Below are 17557 nucleotides of genomic sequence, written 5' to 3'. Positions count from 1 at the left end.
AAGGATTATACTTATCGAACCTATGCTTATCTCTTGAGACAGACCTCCCCTCCCTCCATTCCCTTTCAAAAACAGCACAGAAAATTAAAAGGCTTAAAATGTATTTTAATAAGTTGATGCTGTATTACTGCTCCATTTCTCAGAAAAACTCCAGATATCAGGGACAAATCAAACATGGTACACCAATAAAAAAAAATGCACAGCGTAACTACCTAAGATAGGCAAGGCTAAGAGCTACTGTCCGACCTTCAGCATACAGCAACCCTGTTCCCAAGATTGTACTAGGCCTATCAAGAAAAGCTGTGAACAGCAACATCATAGACACAAAAGGGCCGTTCCTGGGTTGTCCTAACCCAAGAAAAAAGATGGAGGCAACTTAACACAAGATTTTTTTTTAAAGATACACTAAAATGAAAATCTCTAAGAGAAAATGTCTTCCTTAGGACATGAAGGGCTAATATATGGGATATAACAGAACCGTATGTATGTTGTCTGTGACCTCTGTGGACATTGGCCTGAATTCCCACCTGCGAGTGAATGGAACAATGTGGCTAAGGTCATTGGGGGATGCTTGTTTTTGTGGTGTATGTGGCAGTGTCTCTGGGGTTGGAGGGTATAATGAGGAACCAAATAGAACAAGATGGACAAAGAATGGAATGATCAAGATTAATGGGGGCTCTAACTGGATCCATTTTGCCATGGTCCCCCCCCCCCCCCACAGGCCCTCAACAATCACATGAGACTTCAGGAATGCACCACACAAAATCAATTAGTTAAACGATATACCACACAGAACTGATTTGTTAAATATCGCCCCTCCCTTGCCCTCAGCCTCCAGCAAACTCCCTCAGAGTAGTACAGGCAAGGAAGACCTAACTATTGGGAGGAATCCCTAACACTTTTCCAGGGCAGAATTCTGGCTAGTCCAAAAAGGGTCCTTCTTTTAAGGGTTTTTGGGAAACTAGACATTGAAATTTTTATTAGTATCGGCGACGTTTGTTTGGAGCAAATTCAGCTCCAGGAGCTGCACGGTTGAATGCAGGAGGGGTTCCACCAATTGCCCCAATTCCTTCCATTGTAGCAGCTTGGCCAAAGCGTTCAGTTGTTGGTGGGGTCTTAAAGAGAAAAAGAGAGCAATGTTACAATAGAATCTATGTCCCAAGCTTCCCACCCATTTGTAATCCCGCCCCTGGAGGCCATTTCCACCTGACTATTCAAAGCTCTGATGTGCTAGGGGAGACTAAGCCTGTTTAGAACTATAGTGGATATCCCTGAAAAGAAGGCTGTCTGAATTACAGACCCACCCAACTATCCTACCTTTATCTTCTTATCCCAATTCCTACTGATTAAATAATATTACATAGTAAATTCCCAGACTAAGTTCCACCTAAGTCCCTTTCCCCAAACTAAGTATAGTGACAAGGACAAGCCATCACTCTTCAGCAACCTTAAGCGCACCCAGTTTTAAAATTTTGACACTAAACTGTAACTCAGGATTGTATGAGCAATCCTTTTGGATTCCTATCTATTTTATGTGATAATACCTAACCTTCATTGCCTTCCCTCCAAAAACAAACAAAAACCACCAAACCCCTGTTACCTCCATTAACTCAGGGTAGCAACCAAACAGACTGGCCAGTCAAAGGCATTTACTTAACTCCCAGACAAAGTCTAGTTTGAGATTGGGTTTGTTCAAGATTCAAAAATCAAGACCTTGAGGTTACATTTAATGGAAAACAGCGGCCCTAAAACCCGAGTATCTGTAGCAAAATTGTGGCAGGCACAGGGACTGAAAGCAAAGTCCTTTCTCCTATCACCCTTCAGAATTACTGTAAAGTTCTGCAGTTTATTACCAATCCCAAGGTTCCATCTGGCATCATAGTGGCAGGTCCTGGAGGAGCTGGGGTACCTGCTGGCACTGGAGCAGGGGGCATGGCGCCTCTGTTGTTGATGCCCATAGCACCTAAAGCAGAATAGTGTGATCAGTACAGGAGATAGAGACTGTCAGTTTCTCTCTGTGCAAGAGAAAACAATTCAACAAGACCTCTGAGCTAAGGACGTGTTACCCGCCCCCCCAAAAAAACGATGCTCCCAGAAATGTCAGCCCCTTAAATCTGGACTATGCCTGAGAAGCCACATAGTTCACCAGAAATGATACAAAAAAGGAAATCAGAGCCACTAACCTCCTAAGTTCTTACCTCCCATAGCCATCTGGCCCATCCGTATCTCCTGTTCTCTCTGAAAAATAAGAAATACTCAAAACAGTCCAAGATAGCACTGCATTCTACCATTCACAATACGTTGAGGACCACACACTAAGGGAAGCAAGTAGAGTGATAACACATTCCTCCCAAGCACACTGAGGCCAAGCTGAGGAAAACCAACATCTCCTTGCTAGGTGTGCAGTTGAGTCCAAGGTTAGGACAAGGATACAAGTCAGAGTCTCCTATTAGGAACAGAAGAGGTAAAAGGCAAGGGGAGAGATAGCTGACTTCTTCTAGGACCTTAATCTGTGCAACAACTCCAAGGACATCAGAGAACTAGTTAAGGATGCTATCGGACTGGATATATTTCATCATGCAGTCACTGAGTCCAAACAGTGTAACACTGGCCCTAGCTCTTCATCCTAAATTGCCTGTGAGGCAAGAACTCCCCTTCAAACCTTACCTTTTCTTCCTATGAATTCTTCTTTCTAAAAGGAGTTTTACAGAATATAAAAACTGGTCATAACCCGGTATGTTTTATAGTCCTAGTGGACAACTCATGGTGGGTTTCTCATATCGTGACTGGCCTGGTACATCATGGGCACATGGGAGATATACCGCATCAGGGAATGTTCCCTTGAATCCTTCCTGCTGTCGCCGCATCATTTCTTCCTGTTGCCGCCGCATCTCTTCCTCACGGCGCCTGCGTTCCTCCTCCTGCCTACAGAAGAGTCACCAAGGTATTTAGCAGGGACATTCCAGAACTTGAGCAGATTATCTTAAGAGGGGAGATCAAGAGCCTACTGGAAACTATCATAGCTCTGCAAGAAACTCACTGTTCAATGTGTCCAGCCCTAAAACAAGCCAAACGTGTCATTCAGGGGAAAAAAAGTTCTCCTTTCAGAAAGGAGCTTCATGACACCAGCACTCAGCTGCTTTCCCTTTAGTGCAGCCCTGGGTAATTCCTAGAGTCATGGGCAGCTGAAACATTTCCCATCCAAAGGGAGAACTTGAGAAGCATCCAGGAAATATTTACAAATGCATGAGGTAGCATGGTAGTAGGAAACAGGAGTGAGACATTACCTCTTAGAGTTGTCAGAGAAAAAGGGTTTGAGAGTTAGTTACCTGAGTTCCAGCTGCTTTCGTTTTTGCACTTCTTGGTTGTGCAGCTCTTCCATCCTCCGAAGTTCTTCTTGACGCCTCATCAAATCTAGAAAAACAGTAAACTGATTCAGAGTATTTTTCATTCTCCTCATATAGACTCAATAATTTTCCATAAATAAAGATCCAGAAAGCAAAGGGGATATATAATCCCTGCATGGCCATCTGAGCTATCCAGATTCCAAAAATGAAGTCAAACCTATTATTTCCTTCTCCACAGAATCCAGTATTCTCTGTCACATCTCCAAGCTCATTTGCCTACCAAGATCAACAAAATATTTCAGAGAATAAAAGCAGAGATTTAGGCTTTTCTCTACCAACTGATACAAAAAATTCCTGAAAAAAGTCATTTTGTTCTTGTTCTAGGTTTAAAACCTACAGGTCTACACTCACCCTGTCTCATTAGCATAACCTGGTGCTCATGGCGAGCAGCCTCCATCTCCATCTCCAGCTTCTCACGAGCTTCCTTGATGTTGCGGTCCACTTGGTCCTGCTGTTGCTTCTCCATCTCAATGAGTGCCTTCCAGCGCATGGCATACTCATACTCAAAGGAGCCAGGCTGTGCAAATCTGGGTGGCTGCTCTCGCTCCCTATAGACAAGGTTCCTGGGTTATTAAAACTTTGTCCAAGATTCCCCCAACTAAGCACTGCATTCCTCCTGAGGGCCAAGATCATGGCTGCCAGTGAATACCTATAGGAAAGACCTGCCTCTTTTACACATCCCTTTACAAGCTTCCTTAAGAATACACAAGCACCTAACAGGGAATCTGTCAGAACCACATACTTGTGAAATTGCTGGTTCTTTATAACCAGCTTCTCTGGAAGTCCCTCTTCATCATCCAACTGGTCCATGGGCTCCACAGTCACAGGCCGAGGAAATCTGGAAGAAAGAAGCTCAAATTATACCCTACACCAGGCTTCCTCCCTATACCTGCCACTGGCACAATAAAGTAGATAAGGATCAGGACTGGATAATTAAACATATTTCTGAAGGAATTTTTACACCCAGCCCCAAGTAACCAAGTTCTTTTAATGGCATTATGTGGAATCTGGGGTTGATAGGATGGCATGAGGCTTTAAATCTCAGAATAGAGCCTTAAAGATGTTCAAAGTAAGTAGACAGGATACTTAAGTGCAGTTTAAATACCCAATATCTGTAAAACTCCAGACAATGACTTGAAGTAAACAGAGAGGCTGCATGCACAAAACAACCTTTCAGAGTTCTAAGACTTCAAAGGGGAGATTTAACACTGATTAAATGACAGCCTACTAGAAGACTGAAAGGTTTATTTCTTAATCCTCATACTATTTCCATTAATTTAAGATGACACTGAGAACCCTACTAGAAAGCTGAATTAGTATCCAAAGTCTCTAGGTGAACACAAAAGCATGGTTCCTACAGGCTACCTTCCCACACCACCGAAGGAAGTAGCAATCTAAGGTCTATTACTAAAAGCAGTCCTTCACTTACGTGGTTAGCAGGAAGGAGCCTTCACTGCACCTGTCCAGAGCTTTCCGAGCAGCTGGCTTCCCTGAGAATTCAACAATGCCTTTTCCTGAGGGCCTTCCTCGATCATCCACAATGACTACAGCCCTTTCCACCTGGCCAAACACCGAAAAGGCTTCCTCCAGCAGTTCATTGGAAACATACTGAGGAAGGTTTCGGACTGTAAGGGATGCACTATGGCAGGCAAAGCGCACACGCAGCTGCTTTCCACGGAGTGGCATGTTGTCCAGTTCTACTTTGGCAATCTCCGCTAGGGTTCGTGTTTCCTAGAAGCAGAGGAAAGTTAGAATAACTCAAGTTTGACAATGACCACAGGCACAGCCATCAAGAGTCTAAAGTAGCATAGCCCAATATAAAATGTCTGCCCGCCCCAAAACCCTGACAACACACAAAGAAACCTTGATATCCTGAAAGAATCGAAATTACATGTTTCAGATAACTGTTGGATAGTCTAATTGCTCTGATAGTCTTGCAATAAATCAACTGGAAATTCTAGAAGTTAATACCACTTACATGGTCATCAGTATCATATAGGTTATTCTCCCAAGTGGTATAACAGATCATTGGGACAAGGACCAGCCCAAAACCTACCCTTACAATACATCAGCCAGAGTATTTTAATTTTAGCTAGCTACATACAAGTTTAATGAGAATCATGTATGCCCTCCATTGAGACCTCTTTAGAACCACAGACCCTAATGGGAACCCCCTCTCATATTACTAAAGAGGAACCTCAAACCCCAGAAAAAATGACTTGCCCATGTAATCTTGAGTTAGTGGTAGATCTGGAATGAAAACTAGTTCTGACCACCACATCTACTGACCTTGCTAACACCTTATATTCCTTGTTTATGTAGACGATGTCTAAAAAAGTTCCTCCCTCATATACTTAAACATGTTTCCTAATCAAATCTGTCTTTATAAAAAAGATCTACACTTAAAAATGGTTAAATAATAAATTTTATGTGTATTTTAGCACAACTTAAAATTTTTTTAAAAAAATAGATACAGGGGCGCCTGGGTGGCTCAGTCATTAAGCGTCTGCCTTCGGCTCAAGTCATGATCCCAGGGTCCTGGGATTGAGCCCCGCATCAGGCTCCCTGCTCCGCGGGAAGCCTGCTTCTCCCTGTCCCACTCTCCCTGCTTGTGTTCCCTCTCTTGCTGTGTCTCTCTCTGTCAAATAAATAAAATCTTTAAAAAAAAATAGATACGAATAAAACTGTCCCCTCATGGTTTTAAAAAGTCTTAAGTGAGAAAATACATAGGCAAGAACTTAGGAAATAAAGTATATGAACTTTAATCATTAGTTACTAAGATAAAATAATTTTGAGTTGATAATTATTGAAGCTGGGCATCGAGTATTTATAGGTTCATTATACTATTCTCTCTACCTCTGTATGTTTGAAATTTACCAATGAAAACAAAAGTTCCAAGGGGCATACTTTAGTCTCAGTGTCCTAGACAAATAAACCTATGTTGTCCTTGAAACAAAACAAAACCCTATAAGGAAAAATAAAAATAAAACCTGTTATCTTCTGTCCTGTTCTACCAACTACAACTATTAAATATTTAACAAACAGACCACCTGAGAATTATTTCCACTGCCGTATTTTCCATATCCATCATTTCCCGACTTCCCCACCTTTTAGAGCATATACTCTAAAAGCCCATGGTTGCTCACCAAGCGGATAAAGCCAAAGCCCTTATCCTTATGAATGAAGACTTCGCCTGCCTTCCCATATTTCTCAAATAGTTTCCTCATCTCCTCCTCAGTGATGTCAGGAGGAAGATTGCCCACAAAGAGCCGGCTACGTTGGGTGAAGGTCTTCTCTCCTGGTTTCCTAAAATTCTTCAGGTCAATAGTCAAGCCTTCATCTGAGAGAATACACACAGTCACTCAAAAGATTGGGCAAAGAGATCTACAGTCACATTTTCAAAGAGCTACAACTGCTGCTAGATTAGGAAACCTAACTGCTGTAGAGAAAAACACCATTTCCCAATACAATCTATCCACTAACTACTTATCAGTAAATTGCCCTTAAAATGTGAAAGCAGTATGCAGACATCTGGGAGTTCTTCTCAATAGCTCTACTATGGGCCAGGAGCCACCCGGACTAAGAGAAAGACAATACAGAAGCTATTGGTCAAAGAGAAAATTAAGCAAGTCAAGAAGACGTGTCAGAAGAGATCAGTTTTCTAAATGTGAAACATAGGGGTGCCTAGGTGGCTCAGTAGGTAAGTGTCTGCCTTTGGCTCAGGTCATGATCCCAGGGTCCTGGGATCAAGCCCTGCATTGGGCTTCCCTGCTCGGTGAGGAGACTCCTTCTCCCTCTCTTTCTGCCCCTCCCCCTTCTCGTGTGCTCTCTAATAAATAAAATCTTTAAAAAAATAAAACTGAAACATAATTGCTCCATTTTCCCAATCTCTCACCAATCTTCATAATCTTAACAGTTCCCATTCTTTCATGCTTGGGTTAATGGAATGAAAGGAAATGAGTTAGGAAACAGTATTCTTTGTAGGGATCTCTGGAAATAAAAGAGGGTTGAGGTTGGTTCTAGTTTTAGAGGCCCACAATAGGTGCTCAAAGTTTGCTGAATGAATGGAACATGCCTTTAAAGAATGTTTACTGTGATTAAAACGGATTGGCACAGACCCCAGGCTGAAAGTATAACACTCAGTACCAGACTTCTTTTCCCTTAAAGACTTGTTCTATATTTTCTAACTACCAGTCATCTGATGATTACCTCTAAGAACCAAGCTCTGAGGTAAAACACACAGACATCTGTTTAGCAGAATATGCCAACACAGCACAGCAACTTGTACTCATCTGCTACCCAACATGTCTGCTCCTTGTTTCAGTGAATCACCCTTTTTCTATCCTAAGATGTATTAAGAGGTAAATAGGGGAAAAAAGAGCAAAAGGTGTGCCACAGAGGCTTATTCCTTTATAAGCCCAAGAGATTAATCTAAAAACCAAGGAACCTTTCCCAGGAGGGAACCTATTCTTACCCCCGTACAAGCATGTACTCACTTTGGCTGCTGGCTTGTTGCCCATTTGCAGGTATTGGTGGCGGTGGTGGCTGCTGCTGTTGCTGCTGGTGGTGTTGCTGGTGGTGATGCTGATGATGCTTCCTTGGAGTATGGTTTTGCTTCTCCAGGTTAAAGGTTTTATTGCTCTGCATTTTTGTACCCTAAAAGGAAAATGTGGACTGTCAAATACATTCAGGGCTTATCAGTCACCTTCCTGATGATTTATATGTCACTAATCAGCTCTGATATCCTGGCTTTTGCCAGATTCAAATGACTGGTTACTGTGAACAAGTACGGCAAAGTTGTACCACTCAAAAACCTAAAAAGAACCAGACATTAGCAGTTATGTTGCACACAGAAACTAGACAAGTACTAAATGAGAACAACTTGCACAGAAGTAGCTTGAAGAAACTTTCCTTTCACTAATTCTATATATTAATTGGAAACTACTTTCCCCGAAGAAGCTACTCCCTAAAAATTGGCCCTATCATAATATTAAAACTTAACAAGGGAAATAGATTCTACTTATCACAAGGACAAGGACTATTAAATCTTGTTATCTGGCACTTTGCAGTCTTAACCTACAGTAGATATTGTGGAATGAACAGTAGAAAAAGTACAAGCTGTGGAGTTAGACATACTTAGATTTGAAGCATGGTCCTAGTACTTACTAGCTATGTACTACTTAGTAAATCACTTTTGCACAAATTTAAGCTGTTATAAAGGGAATAATAAAAATACCTACCTCTCAAGATGGCTATGAGGATTCATAAATATGTGAAAACACTAGCTCAGTACTGAAATATAGTAAGCATTCAGTAAATATGGTTATTAATCACAATAAAGATAAATGACTATCAAAGCAATGAGAACATCAAATAAAAAAGATGAATATACAATCATAATGTTAGATCTCATCTAAAAATCAACATAAGATTAAAAGAAAACAAAATGAAAATTCCTGGTACAATCCAGAGTGAATTCAAGAGCTGATGGCTTTAAAATGAAAATTTTCTTACTGCTTTCTTACTGGTTAACAAGCTGAGGACCATCGTCCTCATTTAAGGACAGTTCTCCAGTAATAAAAGGGCAAAGCCAACCCTAAATCATTTCCCCTAAACACAAGACCTTCTAGTCAGAATTTAGCTGAAGGAAAAATGCAGAGAAGGACCTTCTCATGAACATTTATTGTTAACATTATGATTCCTCTAAAATAAAGAAAACTGATTTCTCAAAGAAAATGTGACGACTTGATAACTACTGATTCTGGATGATGGGTATATAAGAATATTTATACAAGCTTCCCTGATACATTTCTTATCATATCCCTCCAAAACTAAAACAACATAATTATCAAATTCTATATCCAAACTGTTTCATAAAACAAGTAGTAACAAGAGCTATCAAAATGTTCATATTCTGTGACTCAGGAAACTCTACTCCTAGAAATTTACCCTAAGAATATAATTTTAGGGGCACCTGGGTAGCTCAATAGGTTAAGCATCTGACTCTTGATTTTGGCTCAGGTCATGATCTCAGGGTTCTGAGATCCAGCCCCATGTCAGGCTCTGCACTAGGTGTGGAGCCTATTTAGGATTTCTCTCTCTCTCTCCCTCTGCCCCTCCAAAGAATATAATTTTAAAAATTTAATAAAAACTACATCCATGAAATAATCACTGTGATGACCTTTACGGTAACAAATTAATGACTTAAAATACCCAAAATTAGAGGTATGGTTTTTAATAAATTACGGTACATCTATTCAGTGGAGTGTTACACAGCATTAAAAATTACGAAGGGGTGCCTGCGTGGCTTAGATGGTTAAGCATCTGCCTTCGACTCAGGTCATGATCCCAGGGTCCTAGGATCGAGTCCCGTCATCGGGCTCCCTGCTCCTTGGGAGCCTGCTTTTCTCTCTCATGAATAAATAAATAAAATCTTTTTAAAAAATTATGAAGACCATGTAAATGTGAAAAATGTTTGATGTTTTGGGACACCTGGGTGGCTCAGTCGGTTAAGACTCTGCCTTCGGCTCAGGTCATGAACCCAGAGTCCTGGGATCTGAGCCCTGCATCAGGCTCCCTGCTCATTGGGGTGTCTGCTTTTCCCTCTGTCCCTCCCTACACTCGTGTTTGCTCTCTCTCTCAAATAAATAAAATCTTTAAAAAAAGAAAAATGTGTGATGTTTCAAAAGGGAAAGGTTTTAAGAAACAGGAAAAGGGTGTTTTTTCCCCCCTCAAAAATGCATGAATGTAGACTAGGAACAGAAGGCAGGCAAAAATGAAAACTGCCCTGTTGATTATTGATCATTGTTTACTAATTTTATTTTTTTACTAATTCACCCAACAAATATTCACTGAATGCTTACTATTTGCTAGGCACTATTATAGGTGCTTGGGATGCATCAATGAACAAAGCAAAGATTCTTGCCCTCAGTTGTGCTTACCTTCTAGTAAGACAAAAAGACACGTAATTAAAGTACATAGTACTTAATGAGAGGTAAATGCTATTAGAAAATAAGAGAAACTGGGGCAAAGTGTATAGGGAGTGAAAGGGGTAAGACTGCAATTTTAAAAAAGATTTTATTTGTTGATGTGAGAGAGAGATCACGAGCAGGGGGGAGGGGTAGAGGAAGCAGCAGACTTCCCGCTGAGCAGGGAGCCTGATGCAGACTCCATGCAGGACTAGATCCAGGACCCTGGGATCATGACCTGAGCTGAAGGCAGAAGCTTAACCAACTGAGCCACCCAGGCGCCTGGTAAGACTGCAATTTTAAACAGAGCTGAGGTTAAGCCTCACTGGAAAGTTGACACTTAAGCCAAGACTTGAATCTTATTTGTATCGTTTCATCAATCTTATTAAATAAAAATCCACCACCAGAAGTCAGTTAACATTTATCCTTCCAGTCACGGATTTATTTGCATGTACTCTAAATGAAATACTATAAAAACTATTTTGCAACTTGCCTTTTCTACTTTATTACATGATGAGAGCTCTTATGTCACTCAATCTTCTACATTTTTCTTCTCCTACATTAATTTTTAATGGATGCAGTATTCAGCTGTCAACCAAGCACCTATTGTGTTGGACACTTGGGTTGTTTCTATTTTTTCACCATTATTTATAAACAATGTTCACAGCTACATCTTGGGCACATCCATGAGTAAATATTCCTCCCACAATATCCATTTTTACTTATTTACCTTCCAAAACATACATTATCATGTCAATATAATGCTGCTATACTGCACCATTGTATGTTCAGTTTTTCTTCACTTCTATGTCAACATAATTATAATTTTTAACAGCTACACAAAGTCCATGTGGATATATACTAACTTACTAAACTACCACCTACTATGAGACATTTAGGTTGTTTTCACCTTTTTCCTATTAGAATGATGCAGTAAATATCTTCTTGCTTATAGCTCTTTTTAACTATTTCCTTATAATAAATTCTTAAAATTAAAATAATTGCATCTATCTTTATTACTCTTACCCATGGTGCAGCATTTTTTCCTCTAAAAAAAAGGGAAATCATGTTTCTAAAAATAAGACATAAAAACAGGAAATTAAAACATACAAAATTTATGAAGTCTACCCCAGCAACAGGTGGGGATGGGGTTAGGCTGGCATTAGAATCAGATCTTTAACTATCTGAGTCCCAGCTATTAAACACCTCCCTTCCCTGACTCCACACTGGCCTATAGCTGAAACTTGAGTTATCTTCACAGCCATTTCTCCAACTAGGTCTTCTTACCTTCTTACCCCTGGCTAGAATCCAAGGAACCTTTTTTTTCTCCAGCCTTTAATTTGGGAGTCAGTGGCCCCAGCCTCAGTATCTTGCATCCCATTCAGAAATCCACAATTTATATTTACACATTAATAAAAATCCTCAGAGTTCCACTCAAACTGAAATATTAAAAACTCTGTATATACATCTTAACCAAACTTCACCACTCCTTTTCAAAAAGGCCATTTTACAACTTCTTAGTAGAAATGATCTACCTCCTTGAAGAAAAAGTGCTAGGATGTTCTAAACCATGTAAGAGAACTTCAAGGGAGGTTATTTTTGGTTTTAGAAAGTGTAGCCTGGTAGTTAAGATGATAATATCAGATATTTACCAATCATTATATGCCAGGCACTGCGCTAAGTCTGCATTATCTCACTTAGTGCCCAAAACTTACTCTCCTGGATAAGAAAACTGATGCCCATCTAAGGTTACCCAAATGTGATGGGGCAAGGAGTGGAACTCACATCCATTTAATTCTAAAGCTCATTCTTCATCACTAAGCTACAAGCTTAGTAATCAAACTCAGCTTGATTTCAAAGTTCAGAGTCCAACAAACTGACTAGCCATGTCACCTATCTTCTGAGCCTCAGTTTCCTCACCTGTAAGGAGGGGGTAACAACGGCAACTTCACAGGGCTGGTTATTTTAAGGACTAAATGAGATTGTGTACACAGCACATGTTCCTGCTGGCAACCACTATCCGTATTTCTGCATTCAGTTGGTGCTGTAGTTAGACAAATATCATTAATTACATTCTTCCTCCTCTCTTTTGGATTCTAGCAAAAATCATTTTTTACAATCAAATTGCCTTTGTGTTTTTGAATAAATGTCTCCATAGTGCTAATCTTTACAATCCTTCCTTCCAGTTTACTCTTTCCCAAGAAGGCATTCAATGGTGAAGACTAAATAATATTGTATAAAACACTTAAAACAGTGCCCACAAAGTAGCAAGTACTCAGTTAATACTGTCCCTATCACTTATTTCTGATGATGACCACCAACATAATATGGAAATACGTGCAGAAATCTCTTGTGAGCAATAAATTCACTGCCCCTTAACCACTGGGCCTCTAAGAACTAAGCACAAAGATCAGCATCAAGGATTTGTCTATCTGTCCCAAAGACTAACCCTGATGAAGGATTTTTCTTGAGAGAAAGTATGTACTGCTGGTTTAGAAAGACTGGGGCTACTGGACACAGTACGACTGCATAAATGTGGTTTAGGTACAAGACCAAACACTGCATCACACATTGAAATCAGTTTTCAGGAAAAGGATCAACTTTTTAAGTGGAAGCTGGTGGGGCGGGGGGCGAGGGGGAGAGAGATCTGGTAAAAATCTACCGACCTAGATGGCTGCATGGATATGCACCTGCCTGAAAGCTGTAGAATGCACTGATATGGTAAGGTACTTTTTCAGGCGTTTCTTTCATTTAATAGTAAGTTGGACAAAGACACAGCATAAAGCTAGCCAGTGCCCCCCACAAGAGTTGCCAGATTTATCAAATAAAAATACACAACGTAGAGTTAAATTTGAAATTCAGACTTCAAAAAATTATCTTTTAGTATTTAAGTCCCATGCAACATATACTAAAAATACTTTGCTGTCTATGTGAAATCCAAAATTAACGGGGCGTCCGGTATTTTATCTGGCAACCCTACCCCGTACACCTACCTCAACTTCGGTTGAAGATAGCAAAGTACCTCCAAGTCGTCTCTAACCTCAACTTCTCCGTTAAGAACACAAAGAAAGGTTTCAGTTGACAACGATAGTTTCCCCAAGCGGGAGATACCCAACAGGAAATCCATAAAATTAATTTTCATTTAAAAAAAAGTGATGCTTTAAATGGGTCGAGTAGCTAGGCAACAAGACAAAAAAAAAAAAAAAAAAAAGACAGGAACCAGACTAGGGAAGCCGCGGGGTCTGGACTAGCAGATGAACTTCCCAGCTTAGAGTTTTGACAAAGAAACATCGCTGGGGGGGGGGGGGATTTCTCATTCTGAATTAATGGCCTCGCGAGGCTGAGAGGAGGAGCGCCAACAAAGCGCCTCCTCCTCCAGCCGCGACTTCAGGGTTCTCGGATAATAGACCCCACACCCTCGGGCCCAGGGCGGCTAAAGGGCCGGGGAACTTACTGACAGGGATCAGAATCGAAGATGAGTCGCACAAAGAAACGGGGCGGGAAAGGCAACTGGAGCCAGGTTAAAGCAGAAAGCAAGGCGAACTGAGAGCGATGGGCCCCTGCGGGTGGGCTGAGAAGGCCGTGTGGCGGCGGGGACAAGGCCTCAAGGGGCCTTGGAAAGAACGGCCAACCTCCCTCCAAACCTAGCCTCGCCCTAGCCTCTTGTCGCAAAAAAATCCTACTTCCCTCTCAAACAAGAACTAAGTCGTCCCAAAACTCACCCTCTACCGACTGTTCTCTCCTCAGAGTAACGGCGACGCTACACGGCCTCTACCGTCCCGAGAAAAGAGCGCGCGACCGCCGGAAACGAGACGACGGAGCTCGGTGCCTCCCAAGGGGTACAAACTGGTGTTCTTGATTGGTTATCTGACTTGCCAATCAAGGTTTATCTCCAGAGGCGGAATCCTTTTTCCGCCATTTCTTCAATCCTATTGGCTACCGAACGCAAAAGATCTGAGTTCGTGTGAACGACAGATGGGGACAAAGAGCGAGGCTTTCTACTTAATGCGCATGCGCAAGTTTCCATCCGCTCGAGACGGAAAAGGAAGGGGGAGGGGATAAAGAGGTAGGGAGGGGGATGGAGGGTGGGAAGGAGAGACATCAGCGGGCTAACGGAAAGACTGAAAAACCAAGTGATGGCAAAGGCAAAGGAGAGGGCAAAAAAGGAGAGAGAGGGAAGTGGAAAGAGAAGGCGAGAAAACGTGCGCGTAGGCTGCTCTGAGAACTCCTGCACTGCGCCTGTGCAAGAGGCAAGAGTAACAATGTCATTGTATTCCGTGTGGTAGATCTAGCCTTTTCCTTCCGAAAAAATGCCCCGCCATGTTTCTTTTTTCACACTTCCTCATTAGGGCTTGCCCTCTGACACTCCATACTTAACATTTCTAGTTGCTTCTGCTGCCAGGTCTACTCATGAAGCCCAACTGAAACAGTAATCACTATGGCTGTGGTTGTGGTTATAGTTACAGAAAGGGGTGGGGGAGAGGACGGGGATTGATAACTTAGTTTCTGTGATTAAACACAATTGTAACCACCTATTTCTATGGTAACCAGGGAACCCAGCAGTCCAAACACCACTGTTGCTCCTGTGATTCACAAAGAGATTCAACAGGTGTCATTATTGCCATGGATACATCGTAGGCCTCCAGATCAGACTGATTCCATATTCTGTAGGATGCCAATCAGGTAGGCGCCTTCATTTTTCTGTAATGCCAAACTAGCCGTGTGGTTAATCAAGAGCTACAAGGCTCAACTGATAGGTGTTTGTCGTTCGTTCCCACTAATTAATTCAGACCCAGGGTTTCAGGGTGTCCCAACTGGTGCCTCATTATGTGGGGACACAGTGATCTAGACCTGCACTGTCCAGTAGGAACTTCTGCAAGGATAGAAATGTTATTTGCTCTGTTCAGTACAGTAACTACTGGCTATACATATGTGGCCATTGAGGGCTTGAAATATGATTAATGCAGCTGAGGGACTGAATTGTTAATTCAATTTAATTTTAATTAGCTAAAATTTAAATACTCACGTATGGCTAGTGGCTACCATATTGGACATTTCTAGACCAATTGTTCCCAAACTTTTTGAGAATGAGTAACACCTCTATTATGACAACAGAAATATTACCTCTATTCTGAAAAACGTTTTTTCCCCTGCTCATGGAAAAAAAAAATTAAACAATACCCAGGAGTATAAAGAGAAAAGTCTCTCCCTCTGGTTACAATTATGACCACTTTCTTGTACTTCTATTTTCTATGTTTGTACTTACCCAGTCAAAAAGAAATGTTTATACTTTTTTATACACATAGGATTAAGCTAAGCTATACATACTTTTCTGAGCCATGACTTTCTCACTTTAAAAAATACTTTAGCTCTCCTTCCATATAAATGCCTAAAGATCTATGAGGACTTTTTAATATAAAATATTTTATAGACACACACATGATGGTTTTTAGTGTCTCTTGAGTGAAAAAAATACAAATTATAGAAAAGCTACTATGGATTCTTCGGTAACATTTTTTTAAAGATTTTATTTATTTGACACAGAGAGAGAGCACACCACATCATCTTTATCTTTATGGGGGGTGGAAGGCCGAGGGAGAGGGAGAAGCAGGCTCCCTGCTGAGCAAAGAGACCGCTGCGGGACTGGATGTGCCCCTGGATTCAGTAACATTTTAATGAATGTATACTTTGTTAAAAATCACAACAGCTGTTTATGTTGGAAAATATTTGGTAACAAAATAAAAGGAAGATTGTTGTACTTGCACGTATCTCAAGGCAATCACAACATAAACAGAGAAATGGTGATGTAAACAAATAATTGCAATACTGTAGGCAAATAAAATAATAGCACTAGAGGCACCTGGGTGGAGCTCTCTGCTCAGCGGGAAGCCTGCTTCTCCCTCTCCCTCTGCCTATGGCCTGCTTGTGCTCTCTCTGTCAAATGAATAAATAAAATCTTAAAAAAAATAATAGCACCATATTAGAGGTAAAGTGGTAACTCGAAGGTAGCAAGGTTCTACATGAGTGGATCAGGAATGGCTTCACAAGAAAGAACACTTTTGAATTGGGTCTTAACCAAGAGGTTGAAGTCAGACCAATTTACAATGGATCAGAGGCAGAATGACCTATGTTTTAGGTAATTCGGCCTGGCTGAAGAAAAATGGGAAGGCTAAGGGATAGGAAATTAGGCTAGGGAGATAGGCATAGGCCAAATAATTGAGGGCCTGTGCTGTGCTTAGAAGTTTGTACTTTACTCTGTAAGTAAAGTGGGGAGACTTTGAAGATTTTTCTAAAATAATTTATGGGGTTTTTTTTTTAAAGATTTTATTTATCTATTTGAGAGAGAGAGCGTGAGCAGGGTGAAGGGCAGAGAGAGAAGCAGACCCTCTGCTGAGCAGGGAGCCCAATATGGGACTCGAGATCATGACCTGAGCTGAAGGCAGATGCTTAACCAACTGAGCCACCCAGGTGCCCCAATAATTTATGTTTTTTAAAAAAGATTTTTATTTATTTATTTATGTCAGAGAGAGAGAGAGAGAGAGCACAAGCAGGGGAAGCAGCAGGCTCCCCGCTGAGCAAGGAGCCAGACATGGGACTGGATCCCAGGACCCTGGGATCATGACCTGAGCTGAAGCCAGATGCTTAACTGATTGAGCCACCCAGGTGTCCCTATGTTGTTTTTTTTTCTCTGATTATAAAAGTAATCTATGCTTATTGAGGGCAAAACTCAAAAACAAGAGTATAAAAAAATCATCATAATCCCATTATGGAGAAATCACTGTTAACATTTTAGTATATTTTCTTCCAGACTATCACAGATAGACAAGCATGCGTGTGTGAGCGCCTCTGTGTGTGTGTGTATTTATGTATTTATGTATGTATGTTTTTTTTATAGAGAGCGAGAGAGACAAAGAGACTGAGAGATGAAGGGAATAAACTTTTTCTATGTATGATAGGTTTGAACCTCAGAAAGATCACTGTAGTACTGTCCTTGTTTTGTTTCTTAAATTCCACATATGAGTGAAATCATATGGTATTTATCTCTCTCTGACTGGCTTATTTTGCTTAGCATCACACTCTCTAGATCCATCCATGTCGTTGCAAATGGCAAGATTTCATTCTTTTTTATGGCTGAATAATATTCCAGTGTGTGTGTGTGTGATATACCACATCTTCTTTATT

At 41.0% G+C, this 17557-nt stretch overlaps 2 protein-coding genes across 13 annotated transcripts in view; one reads left to right on the top strand and one right to left on the bottom strand.

Annotated features, from left to right (window-relative positions):
* Window positions 1-84: 84 nt before the first annotated feature.
* The window catches only part of NONO (non-POU domain containing octamer binding), a 25927-nt gene continuing 8454 nt past the window's right edge, over window positions 85-17557 (bottom strand). The window contains exons 1-14 of one of the 10 annotated variants that reach the window (XM_054508464.2): window positions 14098-14252; window positions 12296-12419; window positions 11402-11447; window positions 8648-8699; window positions 7904-8063; window positions 6554-6747; window positions 4837-5138; window positions 4150-4245; window positions 3759-3955; window positions 3330-3414; window positions 2823-2925; window positions 2199-2238; window positions 1854-1963; window positions 85-1115 (exon numbers count right to left, since the gene is read on the bottom strand). In XM_054508464.2, coding sequence (XP_054364439.1) covers window positions 981-1115; window positions 1854-1963; window positions 2199-2238; window positions 2823-2925; window positions 3330-3414; window positions 3759-3955; window positions 4150-4245; window positions 4837-5138; window positions 6554-6747; window positions 7904-8054 — 1413 coding nt within the window. In that variant the 5' untranslated portion in view covers window positions 8055-8063; window positions 8648-8699; window positions 11402-11447; window positions 12296-12419; window positions 14098-14252 and the 3' untranslated portion in view covers window positions 85-980. Of the gene's footprint in view, window positions 1116-1853; window positions 1964-2198; window positions 2239-2822; window positions 2926-3329; window positions 3415-3758; window positions 3956-4149; window positions 4246-4836; window positions 5139-6553; window positions 6748-7903; window positions 8064-8647; window positions 8700-11401; window positions 11448-12295; window positions 12420-13368; window positions 13394-14097; window positions 14253-17557 lie in introns of those variants that run through there. The other 9 variants (XM_054508460.2, XM_045879385.3, XM_064574231.1 and 6 more) reach the window with 9 other exon arrangements.
* The window catches only part of ZMYM3 (zinc finger MYM-type containing 3), a 26871-nt gene continuing 24237 nt past the window's right edge, over window positions 14924-17557 (top strand). For 2 of the 3 annotated variants that reach the window (XM_064574229.1, XM_064574228.1), the window contains exon 1: window positions 14924-15058. In XM_064574229.1, the coding sequence (XP_064430299.1) occupies window positions 15048-15058 (11 nt within the window). In that variant the 5' untranslated portion in view covers window positions 14924-15047. The remainder of the gene's footprint in view (window positions 15059-17557) is intronic. The other variant, XM_064574227.1, reaches the window with a different exon arrangement.

The sequence above is a fragment of the Mirounga angustirostris genome, unplaced genomic scaffold, assembly GCF_029215605.1.
Source record: "Mirounga angustirostris isolate CCGP_5_RB_7025 unplaced genomic scaffold, mMirAng1.0.hap1 SCAF_11, whole genome shotgun sequence".
Taxonomy (NCBI): Eukaryota; Metazoa; Chordata; class Mammalia; order Carnivora; family Phocidae; genus Mirounga; species Mirounga angustirostris.
The sequence above is the reverse complement of the archived record's forward strand: the minus strand, read 5'-3'. Positions and strand labels throughout refer to the sequence as shown.